Raw genomic sequence first — 13,402 nt, forward strand, 5'->3', positions numbered from 1 at the left:
TTCCAGGCCTGCTGAAGGTTAGTTTACATTCAAAGCAAATTACTATACCTTCTGTTTGGTAACTGTAAAATTATGACTTTGAGACACAAAAAGACAGTAAAACACTGTATGTGAGGAATGCAGACTGCTCTGTGTAAAACAGTACTTCCTCCCAAAGCGGGCCATTCCCTCTACTCTGCTCTATTTTCTTCTCACAGTGCCCATCAGCCCCGTTGGCACTCCAAGTGTTTACTCTCTATCTCTGCTGCTACATGGTCGGCCTGGAGGGCAGGGGTTATTTTATTCATTTTATTCCCAGTGTCAAGAATCCCTGGTGCCAAGTGGGTTCCTGCAGTGGGGAAGTTTACTTTTATGTTAAACATAGTAGTTTACTTGATTTAAAGCAAATTTGGAAAATTAAAGGGAAGTTTAGAAATCACTCATAACACCGCCACTATACATAATCACCGCTGACTTTTCTGTTTTCCCCTTTGTATACGGTGCTAGATTGTCTTCCTTTTCCGAATATAGTTGCATTTACACATTGCATATATGTCTGTACTATTTTTTTTAAATGTCATAAAATAGGCAGATACATTTTTGTAAGTTCTTCTGATACAAAAGTTAAAATGAAAGTGGCTGTCTGGCAAAGCCCCACCTAACCAAAAATGCAAGAAACCTGAACTAACAGTATACTCACTGGACTTTTTAAAACTACAAATAACTTTAAATGTTTGAATGATAATAGTCAACTGGTACATAAAGTCAATATTAGCAGAAAGAAGAGGCTATTACAAAATTTTAGTACTATGTATCTTCAGCTTTTTTGTCAATTTTTTTCTTCCAACAGCTTTTTATGATGTCTTTTAATTTACATAGAACCCCATCACCGAGGTCTAAGGGAAGCAATGCCTTGCCCGCAGCATTATAGAAGATTCTGGTGGCAGATGGGAAGTTGGACTTGTTGGCCTTGAAGGTTGTTCCTGACCTTGAGGTTCCACAGTCAAGCAGAAGGGACGGCCTACCCGCCTCTGCACTCTGGACTGTAGCCTGGAGGAGTCTTGCCCCTGATTCAGCAAGGCTGTCAGTGTCATAGAAAGGGCTTTATCGAAACATGTTTCATTCAGAATCTGTTCACTGCCTGGCAGATAACTTATTCTTTTGCCCTAAAGTAGTTAAATTGTGCCATGTATATAATTAATTTGAATGGCACCTTTAATAACCAAGATGATATTTTCTCTGCAGAGTATTAACAAATTCATGACATTTTCCTTCTTTCTTTCTCTATTTATTTTTGGCTTGCTACAGAGCACAATGTCTCAGATCCTGATAAGAGACCAAGGCAGTCCCTGGGCAGCTGGCCACTTGGGTCCTGCCCAGGGCAGCTATACCAAGAGAGCCTTCCAGTCTCACACTGGGGCTCTCCCAGGCCAGGAGGGGCCCCAAATCCAGGGCCAGAGAAGAAACTGAGCAGGCATGCAGTCACCTTTTCATCTCTACTTATAACTTCTGGCTGTACATCCTCCCTGTGCCTTTTCTTTCTCACTAAAGCTGACTGATCAATTATCACCAATGAGAGGGGATTAAACTACTACTAAAATCTCTATTTCAAAGAAATGCTGCTTTCTGCATCACATATAATATCACCGTTTTTACAAAGAGGGTGAACAGTTTAGGGTGGCAGCTAAATAAGAATGTACCCCCTCCAAAACTGCAGAGAATATGTAAAGACTTTATGAAAGACTTGGAAATAAGGAACAGTGGGCACCCTCACTAAACCATCACTAAGTACCAATGCTCACCTTCACCGTGTACTCTAAGATTTTAAATTATATGAATTATGGGTTTTAACATAATAGCTTTTATTTTTCTGAAACCAGGTAAACAAAGCTTCATTCATTTGTTTCAGCGGCTCTCTTAGAACATTCTATAATAATTGTGTCTTATCTTTTGGTTCCAACTGTTTATGGCTGTGACCACAAAGGGCTGCACTCAAACAATGATATCATTTTGTTTGAGACAGAGTTTCTATAGAGTTTTATTTGGTGTCTGGCCTTTTCTCTAACACCTCACAGAAGCTTTCTATGGCCACCTTTCCGTGACCACAAAGCAGCTGGTTCTCTGTTTCACGCGGCCTCATAAAGCACCTGGGCACTATGTCCACAGCCCAAGTTATCTGAAGTTATTTATTAAACCATGTGACAGAAGCACCAAGCGCCCAACAGAAACCATAGGGCAGAAACCACAGTCTGCACTCTCTGATACTGATCTCCAGTCAAGTTACTTGAGTTTCTGTTTTGAATGCGTTTGCCTATTTTTAAGAAAAAAAAACCTTGCCACAATCCACGTGTGAACATTTATTTGTTTGAACATTTTCTCTGTACTCAGTCTTATTTCTTTGGTACTTTCTGGTCAGATTCTGGGATGTCAGTTCACCACCTCGATTCTGTTTTCAAGATTCTAAATGAACACCTTGCATTTCTAATCTTTGTAATGTTTTACAAACAAAGCATTTAACAGAACTTGTATGTGCTACAGTCTATGAGACCAGAGAAAAGAAAGACTTACTGCTAGAATAATTTTTGCAAGTTTAAGGCTCAGCAAGTCCGAGCCAACATCAACTAGTTTATATAGGGTCTTCAGGAGAACACTTCTTCTCTTAAATTTATTTCCAAGCATGTTTCCTTCCTCTAAAGCATGATGAAGTTGTGTGCAAGTGGCACAGACCATTTCAATGTTTTCTTCTGTTGGGGCAAAGAGAGTAAAGCAGAACTTACTCACTGAGGTCAAGTTTTTGAGTGTGTCAAACACAGACTGTACGCAAAACCCCATAATTACCTCCCTGAACATCTTCAAATTCCTGAACTATGTTGTTTTCTTCCCCTTTTCATTTCCATCTGCCTGATTTTTTTTTTTCTATTTTGTTGCTCCATTTCCTACCATGTTGACTTCTTTACTAATCAGTTAGCTTATCTAGAACACACAGTCTTTCAGAGAGTGTACTGAGGAGGGGAACTCCCGATTTCACTGGCTGTCCTTTATTCCTCCTGCCCGCCACCCACCAGGGCTCTGCTCAGGGCCCTGGAAGCTTCTGCTTTGCATCTCCACCTTCACCCCTCTGTCACACAGTTCCAAGGACCCAGAATGTTCTCCTTACCTTCATCCCTACTGATTTTGGTCCTTCAAGGCCCTGTTTATGTTCTGGCTCCTCCAGAAAAGGTATACAATGCCACATTCAACAAATACTATTATTTTTCACACATATATGTACGCTGTTCATTTTGCATGCTAGTAAGGTAATGCTCAAAATCCTTCCAGCTAGGCTTCAGCAGTATGTGAACCGAGAACTTCCAGATGTACAAGATGGGTTTAGAAAAGACAGAAGAACCAGAGATCAAATTGCCAGCATTTGTTGGATCACAGAGAAAGCAAGGGAATTCTACTTCTGCTTCATTGACTACACTAAAGCCTTTGACTGTGTGGAAAATTATTAAAGAGATGGGAATATCAGACCACCTTACCTGTCTCCTGAGAAACCTGTAGGTGGGTCAAGAAGCAACAGTTAGAACTGGACATGGAACAACTGACAGGTTCAAAATTGGGAAAGGAGTACATCAAGGCTGTATTTATCACCCTGCTTATTTAATCTACATGCAGAGTAATCATGTGAAATGCCAGGCTGGATGAATCACAAGCTGGAATCAAGATTGCTGGGAGAAATATCAACAACCTCAGATATTCAGATGATACCACTCTAATGGCAGAAAGCGAAGAAGAACTAAAGAGCATCTTGGTGAAGGTCAAAGAGGAGAGTGAAAAAGCTGGCTGAAAACTCAACATTCAAAAAATTAAGATCATGGCATCTGGTCCCATCACTTCATGTAAAATAGATGAGGGAAAAGTGACAGAGTTTATTTTCTTGGGCTCCCAAATCACTGCAGATGGTGATCATAGCCATGAAATTAAAAGATGCTTGCTCCTTGGAAGAAAAGCTATGACAAACTTAGACAGCATATTAAAAAGGAGAGATATCACTTTGTTGACAAAGGTCCATACAGTCAAAGTTTGGTTTTTCCAGTAGTCATGTATGGATGTGAGAGTTGGACCCTAAAGGAGGCTGAACACCAAAGAATTGATGCTTTTGAATTGTAGTGCTGGAGAAGACTCTTGAGAGTCCCTTAGACTACAAGATCACGAGTCAATCCTAAAGGAAATCAACCCTGAATATCCATTGGAAGGACTGATGCTGAAGCTGAAATTCCAATACTTTGGCCACCTGATTCAAAGAGCTGACTCATTGGAAAAGATCCTGATGCTGGGAAAGATTGAAGGCAAAAGGATAAGAGGGCAGCAGAGGATGAGATGGTTAGATAGCATCACCAATTCAATGGACACAAATCTGAGCAAACTCTGGGAGATAGTGAAGGATAGGGAAGCCTGTTGTGCTATATAGTTCATGGGGTCACCAAGAGTCAGATATGACTTAACAACGGAACAACAACAACAAATGCATCTGTGTTACATGCCCAGTGCCCTCAAAGAGGTACGCTGAGTAGGAACCGTGTCTTAGACATCTTTGTACCGACAGTACACAGTACAGGGAGAATACTGTACTGACAGCCTGTAACAAAGTTTAATGCAGATTCACTTTCTATTAATAATATGCCTATTGATGAAAACAATGATCAATATCTTCTTATGAGAATAATGCTCATTATCTTAGAAAAGAAGGAGCAAGTGAAACAAAACCTCAAAATGTCAGCATGTCCACCATTATTTGGAGGTGAGTATTAGCAACTTAAGTTAAATGAAAGTTGCTCGGTCATGCCTGACTCTTTGCGACCCCATGGACTATACAGTAAGGCCATGGAATTCTCCAGGCCAGAATACCAGAGTGGGTAATCTTTCTCTTCTGCAGGGGATCTTCCCAACCCAGGGATCCAACCCAGGTCTCCCACATTGCAGGCAGATTCTTTACAAGCTGAACCACAAGAAGCCCAAGAATACTGGAGTGGATAGCCTATCCCTTCTCCAGGAGATCTTCCCGACCCACAAATCGTACCAGGGTCTCCAGCATTGCAGCCGGATTCTTTACCAACGGAGCTATCAGGGAAGCCCCAAGTATTAGCAAAGAAGATAATAAAAAGTAGACTTTCATCAGGAAGCAGGGGAGTGCTTCATTTTATAATCAGAATTCTGAGGAAAACAATTTTTGAAACTGGTAGCCAATTTTTGAAACTGGTAAACCGAAAGTCATACATGGAAGAAAAGCTGCACACAAAATAGTACATGAGGGGAAATGCAAGGACCCAGGGTATAAGACATCCAGCTGAAAAATATTATCTCTGATAGATTTCGTCACAAAATTTAAAAGTAGGAAACCAATCTTAAATAAATACCATAATGTGCTCTTGAAAGCCCACATAGAGGAAGTGTGCGCCTGCAGAAGGAAATGACTCAGGCCATTTTTAGCTCTTTTCAACAATAACATCTAAGAAAAAATTTTAAACCTCAATAGTTAAGTAACCTTCCATGCCTTTCAGTTAAGCACTTAAATAAAATGAATTGATGGGAAATGACTGAGACTAACTTTAAATAAAAGGAAAAAAACTGAGTTCTATTGTAAGAAAAATACTTTTGTTTTGTTGTTTCATTCTTCTGTTACTGGCAGTTTCTTCACAAACCCAAGTCCAGGCTGCAGGCTACTCTGTAGACATCAAGGTATTTTTCTAATACTTCCCTCCACACACTCTTCAGCCTGCTGGGTTCTACTCAAGAGTAGCTGTTTTAGCTTAAAAGAAATTAAAAAGGAAGGCACCAGGGTCAAATTCTAAACTACCAATCAAAATACCTCTTTCTACTGGTTGGTTTGTTATATCTGCCAGGTAGCTTCAAAAAGACAGCCTGAACCTAAAATCAATCAAGATCCTCAAGGGACTAAAGCTAGTGGGTGAAAGTTTGATGAGTAGCAGAAAGCAAGGTAGACTCTGCAGTAACTTTTCCCCATAAGAGACCTATTAACTACAAAGGGAAAAATAGTAACTTTACATTGAAAAACCATGCAGACACCACCTTCCCCAAGTGATCAAAGTCCACATCACCAGTAACGGACCAACTCAGCATCCCGTGCCTCCTGATAATCATATACCCAGGAAGGACACAGAACCACTCAGGCTGCACGCCTGCCCAAGTGCCTAACCACCATCAAATGGTGAGAGAGTACCAGACAAACTCAATGTGTGGGGGCAGTCTATGCAATAACTGGCCTGTGCCCAAGGACATCAAGATCACGAAAGGGATGTGACAAGTAACTGTATTCAGGATTTTCCTTCCCTATGAACAAAATTATTAGGATAACTGGCAAAATCTAAATTGGGTTTGTATAGTGTTGTATGGTGATTTCCAGATACGTAATAGAATGCCCTTACTTCTAAAACTACATGCCAGGGTACTTAGGAATATGGGGTGTCATAATGGCAACTTATTCTCAAATGGTTCGAAAAAGGGGAAAAAATGTGTGTGTGTTGAGTAGGGGGTGTATAGAGAAAAAGAGAGCAAGAGAGAGAGAGGGAGGAAGGGGGAGAAAGAATTATAAAGCAAATGTGGTAAAATGTTAGTATTTTTGGAATCTGGGGGAAGAGTATACAGGATTTCTTTGCACTATTCTTGCAACTTTTCTGTAAGTCTGAAATTATGTCATAAAAAAAAGCAGGAAAAAAAGGAGAGAGAAATAAAAAGGAATCTCAAAGGGTCAAGTAACCTGTGTTGGTTTGAATTTGCAGGTGTAGAACCCGCGGGTATGGAGGGCCAGCTATACAATACCATTTTATACACAGGACTTGCGTATCCACGGATTTTGGTATACTCAGGGGTCCTAGAACCATACCCTGTGGAAAACTGCCACCGTTTGCTGTTTTTCAATTTGTCTATGGAAGAGATACCATTCTTCAGCATTTAATCATCCCCTGAGAAGGGAGATTCATCTACATTTCGAATCCCAAACTCCTCAATTTTCTCTGTTGTGACAGAGCCCTCAGAACCCTCTTAAAATCCTTCTCCAAGACAGGCCTCTGTGCTGCTCATCACCTGCCCTGCTGTGCTTTCTTCTTTACCACCAAGCACCCCCAGAGAGCCCAGGATGGGCGAGGCTGTTCGAACCTTCAAGGAAGTAGGTCTTTTGCACAGCTTTCCTGGTGGGCTGGTGGCCAGGACTCATTTACCCTGCTTCTTCTAGGGTTTCTTCCTGTGGCTACCATGCTGGTTTGCTCATCCAAGGGGCACTGGTTTCACAGTTGCTAGTGATGGCCTCATGTGTGCTGTGGGCCAGGACTACAGCTCCAGAAGAGCCCATTTCAACTTCAGAAGTGGAATCCCTGAAGAGTGGCAAAGGGGTAGAAAGCAGGAGCAGGGGCGTTTCCCTGCCAAGCTGTCCACAAGGTCACCCTGGCAGAGGCCCATGGGTTGTAGGCCTTCACTGCTGGGGCGTTCCAGAGTTCAAGGGCGGGGCACATCCAAGCCCACTTCTCTCTCTGAGTGGCATCCCCGACAACCATGTTCAGCCTTTGGAAAACTGGATATACAGCCCTTCCTCAGGAGCCACAGGGTATTGGCTCTAGGACCCCTGAGCATACCAAAATCCGTGGATGCACAAGTCCTGTGTATAAAATGGTATTGTATAGTCGGCCCTCCATACCCACGGGTTCTACATCTGCGAATTCAAACCAACACAGAATAAAGTTCCACTTACAGCTGGTTGACTCCGTGGATGTGCAGCCTGAAGCTTTGGAGGGCCAACTGTATACACCTGGATCTAGAAAACCATGGGCATACCTGCCAAGGATGTCATTCTGTGAGACTTAGCCAATGTTTCAGAGGATTGAAATCTATTTTAATTTTGCACTGTTATTCATGAACTACCACACCAGAGAGTTCAAACTGGCATTTTCTTGGGCAGAAGTAGTGGTAATTTATATTCTAAAGGGACTTTAAGAAGTAGGTTCTCTTGTGGTATTTAAAGTATAATTCTAAAATTAGGTTTACATGTAATATTGAATACATACATTACTGGGTAAATAGATGATTTCACTTGTTTCTGAACAAGTTCACAGAAATGACAAAGTGTACTGAAAATATTAGGGCAATGGGGAACATACAAATAACTGCAGATATTTTCGATCTAAAGCTACTTTTTTTTTTTTTTACCTTTTTCTAAGTCATGCAAAATGGGTACTATCCTTGTATTCCAAAATACTTCATCTACTTCTATTTCTGTATTCTTTTCTTGCAAGTCAGCTTTTGAGCCTGCAACAGAAAAACAGAACAAGAGAAAGAGCCGTGAAAAAGGAGTTACAACTAGAGCACTGCCAAGGAGACTTCGTTATCCATCCCTAAAATTAATAAACTCTGGAATTACATTACACTTTGCCCCCCCAACCCAACTAATTCTAATGAGAATTACATGTCTTCTAATCAAATCAAATTAAATTCAGTAAAGATCATGTAAAGAAATCATAACTTTAAACTCTGATTGGGACACTGCATAAAGCCTTCAGCTTTGTAAATGTTGATATTATTGTCAGCGAGGCACTCTGGAGTTCTGGCTTGTTTCTGCTTGTTTGTTTTTTCTTTTTAAACATATCCCGCTATAACATAAAATAAATAGAAAACTGTAGATATGTAAAGAACAAGGATTTTGAAAATGTTTTAATGGAAAATTTTCTGAGAGGGAGGCCTGCAGGGACTTTCTCTCCTACAGAAAATAAAATGTTCACATTATTGTGGGGCCAGTGCTTCTCACACCAGTGGTTTTGTGTGGGGCAACAGGAAGCCTGAGCTCTGGGTGCTGACAGACCTCAGTTCAAATCCCAACTCCGTTACTGACGCACTGGGTGACAGGGTCTGGTTTCTTATCCTTTCTGAGCCTCATCAGCAAAACAGAGATTAAAATATTTGCCTTCAGGGTTGTGAGAATTCAAAGACGCGATGTAAGCAAAGCTCTGAGCCCAGTGCCTAGCATCTAGAAGCACTCAGTCAGCATGGTTTCACTTCCCTGGTTAAAAAAAACCAATAAAGAGGTCATCCCTGTCTGAAGTGTATCAGGCTGTGTGTTATCACCAGAGCACCGAGAGAGAGGCAGCCTGAGGAGGCAGCTGTGGGCGAGTCAGAACTCCCACAGATGGTGTACTTTAGATCCAGCAGGTCTGCATTTTTGTCACAACACTCTCAGGAAGTCCCCACATTGTCACTATTTTCCAGATGAAGAGAGGGGGGCTCAGGGTTATTAAGTAACCTGGCCAAGGTCACAGAGCTTCACAGCATTGCACTTGACCTCTTCGGGGGCTATTCTGCCCTGAAGCAAACTGGCAAACTAAAAGATAACTTCGGGGAGAAACGTAAATCGCATTAGAAAATGCAAATCACGATTACACTGCACACAGGCAAGATCTAAAACAAAGACTGTCTAGCCAGGAGTGGCGGGGGTGCTGCCGGGCCAGACACTCAGAAGCAGTGCTAGAGACAAAATCCACAGCCTTCATCCTCTGAAGGCCTCGCCCTCAGGCCCTCAGGCTTTCCAGGTGACACTAGTGGTAAAGAACCTGCCTGCCAATGTAGGAGAAGTAAGAGATGCGGGTTCGCATCTTGGAGGAGGGCCTGGCAACCCCCTCCAGTATTCTTGCCTGGAGAATCCCATGGACAGAGGAGCCTGGAGGGCTACAGCCCATGGATCTCAAAGAGCCAGACATGACTGAAGCGACTTAGCATAGGCACACGTGGTGCTTACCCTGCTTTACATATTACTGCCAGCACGGTCTTCTGAGGCAGCACCCTGCAGCAGAACATGTGACTATAACACACTAAAGAAACAAAAACGAGCACTGGACTCCCACCAGCGCAGGTCAGGCACTGTCACTAAATGAGTTTATACAGTATCTCAGCTCTCAGAGCTCCCGAGGTTCAGGACCTGCAGGAAAAGGATTGCAGACCACCACCTCCATCTTCTGGCTCATTACTCTTACAAATCTTCTCTGACACTGATAAATCACGGATACGGATCCTAAAAGTAAACACGACTATTCAAGCTGTATAAACAACATAGTTGCTCATATTCCCAGGTGTCGGACACACTCAAAGTCCAAAGTATGAGAAATAAAATCAACATACATCAAGGCAAGGGGAAAGCCCAGAGATAAGAAGCCAGACAAATAATATAATAGACAATTATCCATGACAAACTTAAACTTCTTAGAAATACAGACTTCAGTGAGTCCAAATTTCACTGATTTCAGTTGAAATCAGGTTTGTTTGTTTTTTACCTTCTATGCAGTATGCTCTCTTAAGCAGAACCACTCTGTGAGAAACCACAATTATCAAACCGTTTGTCAGGACAAACAAAATTGATAACGTGTTCACCCCAGGAAGAGCTGAATTACAGGGGTGAGCCAGAAATCACAGAGCAGTTTGTTTAACCTTTGGAAAGGAAAGGCCCTCACAGGCCCTTCCGAGCGCTTCCAAGACTTGTTTCTTCTCAGAACAGAAGTTAGCCAGACACTGTGGCGTAAGAGTTTGCTTTCAACCCTCTCCCAGGAACCCCCCTGTGAGCTGGGGTGTCCAGCCATGGCCTTTCCCCTCACGCACCTCCTCCAACTCTGCGCTCTCAAGAAATCTCATTTTATACACTAACCCAGCTCCTACCCTAGAAACGGAAGCCTGGAGTCATGTGATCACTTTTTAAGATCACCAGATGATAAATAAATACAATTTGTCTCAGTCTTGGGCAACAACCTAACATTCTAGAGAGCACTTTCATCTAGGTTCACAGTTTGCTAAATATAAAAATTATGATTCAACAGGAAATTGGGTAAGTCAAGCAGAAATTTCAGCATGTTTTTTTGAAGATTTTGCTGTCTCAGTGGTTATAGTTCTTCACCACAGCTTTGAGTTCGGGACACAAAAACTTAACACAATGTTTATTGGCTGCTGTTTTTAGCATGCACATGTAAGATGCTTAGCAACAATGCTGACTGGGAAATCAGTCTAAGATTTTCTTGACTACTACAGAAATTCCTGCTGGTCACAAAAGTCATTTTATTGATAAGAAATTAGTTTGGAAGATAAGAAAATATTTTTTGAATTATTAGCTTGGTTTCATAAAAGTTCATGTGCACCAAAAAATTATACGAAGAAGGTAATGAACACCTGTGTGTCCACAAATAGTCTGGTCAAATATTAACTGTATTTTCCTTCTCTTCATTTCAAAGAAATAAACATTACAGATATTTTTAATGCCCTCTGTGTGCCTCCCCCAACCATCCCCCTCCCCAAGGGTTACCACCACGCTAAACTGAATGGTTATTTTTATCACATTTAGCACATAGATCTGTATCCATAACAACACATGCCTTTGTTTTTGCAGCTTAATTTTTTCATGTGATGTTATGTTTATATTCATTTCATTCAGTATTATAAATGTACTCCAGGTCATTTTTCTAAGTGCTATATCCCACTGCATGAATATATTCTGTAGCATTTCTAGCCTGTGATTTATATTGTTACGTATTTCCTCAAACAGTTTAAAGCCTCAAAGGGCTGGTTTGATGTAGCTAATACAGTGTCATTTAAGTAAGCCATGATTTTGACTCCTTTTCAATCAACTTAAGAACTGTGTAAATGTCACATTTTGCAACCTTCCAAATGCTTCTACAAAATAATTTCCGTGCAGTCGTCTGTGAGGAAGTATAAAATCATTTATGTGTAGACTACAACCTATAGATGCTTGAGGCACTGGAGTCGAGTAAGGGTAAAGTGCTAAGACTGTTGTGAAAATAATAAAAATTTATAAAAATAAATGCTGATGTGAGACCAAGCTGGATAAAGTTCCTGGAAATTTCAGAGTGAGGCAACATCAGACATCTTTAAAACAAAAGATTATTCTACAGATGGAGATGCTGAGGACAAGATGCTGGGGACCTCTACGAACGCAGGAGCCTCACCTGCTCTGATGTCCAGCCTGCTCTGGTCTGGGCTGCGGGAGCTGGAGGAGGCCCTCGGATGCCTCTTCCCCTGGTCTCTGTGAGGAAGATGAATACACACAGCACTCAGCACAAAAGCCAAAGCGGTTCTCTTTCTGTGTCAAGAGTAGGCTAAATACAATTTCTGAAGAAACCACAGAGACTTGCTTATGAAATGGAGTTTGGTGCTCTTACTATCTCATTTTAATCAACCTCTGATTTTTCAGCTGAGATTTACCTTTTAAAGACAAGTCAGGATGGGGAACACATGTATACCTGTGGTGGATTCATTTTGATATTTGGCAAAACTAATACAATTATGTAAAGTTTAAAAATAAAATAAAATTTAAAAAAATAAAAATTAAAGACAAGTCAGATTTGCCTTACAATACGAAATACAGTTACTTAGAAACAACAACAAAATAAATCCTAAGTTTACTTTGCAAACCAAAAAAACTGATGAAGGATCTATACCACAAGAGGTCACTGTTACAATAAGAAAGAACTCTGCTGTGCTTGAATCACAAAAGCCGAGCGTTCAGGAGACCTCTTTCTCTTACACTCTGGTCTCTCACACTCCGGTCAGGAGACCTCTTTCTCTCACACTCTGGTGCACATGTGCTGCAGGCAAGAAAACTGTTCCCAGTTAGATCAGATGTGTCCAGGAATCACACAGGGGGGTCAGATCTGGAACCCAGGTTTCATAATGTCCAATTCACTGCTCTTTCCACCAAATTGCCATGTCTCCAATCTCTATTTGACAATTAATATTCTATGAAAAAAATTTTAAAGAAATATTTGAAATGTTAAAAAATAGAAAGTAAATTCAGGCAGTCCCCAGATGACAAGTATTTTGTGCTTCAGATGAAAATTTGGTGGCTGGCCAACAGCAGAATTATATGCTTAGGTTTCGTTTGGAAGGTTATATATAATGTGGAAATGGTCTAGGAAGGACATAACTTCTCTTTAGCTAGAGCTGATGCTTAAACTAGTTATTTTTAAATATCTGTACAAAATTCCAAGGTAAAAAAACACAAAACACCAAGAGATTGATGGTGCAAGTTTTATGACAAAATTTCATTTTTATCATCAAATATAATATTTGCCACAAAAATCATGAAGAATGCACACACACGTGGCCATGGTCAGCCAAAAGCATCCGAATGTCTGTCTGTCCACTGCTCCTGCTTCCGCTGGAGTAAGATTCCCAGTGAATGTTCAGTGCTGTGTCTTGGCCCTCGGCCTTGACTGCTGCCCAAGGATTAGTTTCTCCCAATATCATTTTTTCCGTAAACATTTCCTTTTTTAAAAAACACTGGATTTAACATTTCCTCTTATCGTGCAATAGACAAAAGATCAAGTTACTCTTCCCAAAGAGTCTGATTATTTAATACTCCAAAACAATTGCTTTATTT

General features: G+C 41.0%; 1 protein-coding gene across 5 annotated transcripts in view; it reads right to left on the minus strand.

Moving 5' to 3' along the window:
* Positions 1-13,402, minus strand: part of ARMC2 (armadillo repeat containing 2) — a 123,979-nt gene that overhangs the window by 72,428 nt on the left and 38,149 nt on the right. For all 5 annotated transcript variants that reach the window (XM_027551266.1, XM_027551263.1, XM_027551264.1 and 2 more), the window contains exons 6-8: positions 11,970-12,046; positions 8,182-8,280; positions 2,548-2,723 (exon numbers count right to left, since the gene is read on the minus strand). In XM_027551266.1, the coding sequence (XP_027407067.1) occupies positions 2,548-2,723; positions 8,182-8,280; positions 11,970-12,046 (352 nt within the window). The remainder of the gene's footprint in view (positions 1-2,547; positions 2,724-8,181; positions 8,281-11,969; positions 12,047-13,402) is intronic.

This window comes from Bos indicus x Bos taurus, chromosome 9 (genome assembly GCF_003369695.1).
Source record: "Bos indicus x Bos taurus breed Angus x Brahman F1 hybrid chromosome 9, Bos_hybrid_MaternalHap_v2.0, whole genome shotgun sequence".
Classification (NCBI taxonomy): domain Eukaryota; kingdom Metazoa; phylum Chordata; class Mammalia; order Artiodactyla; family Bovidae; genus Bos; species Bos indicus x Bos taurus.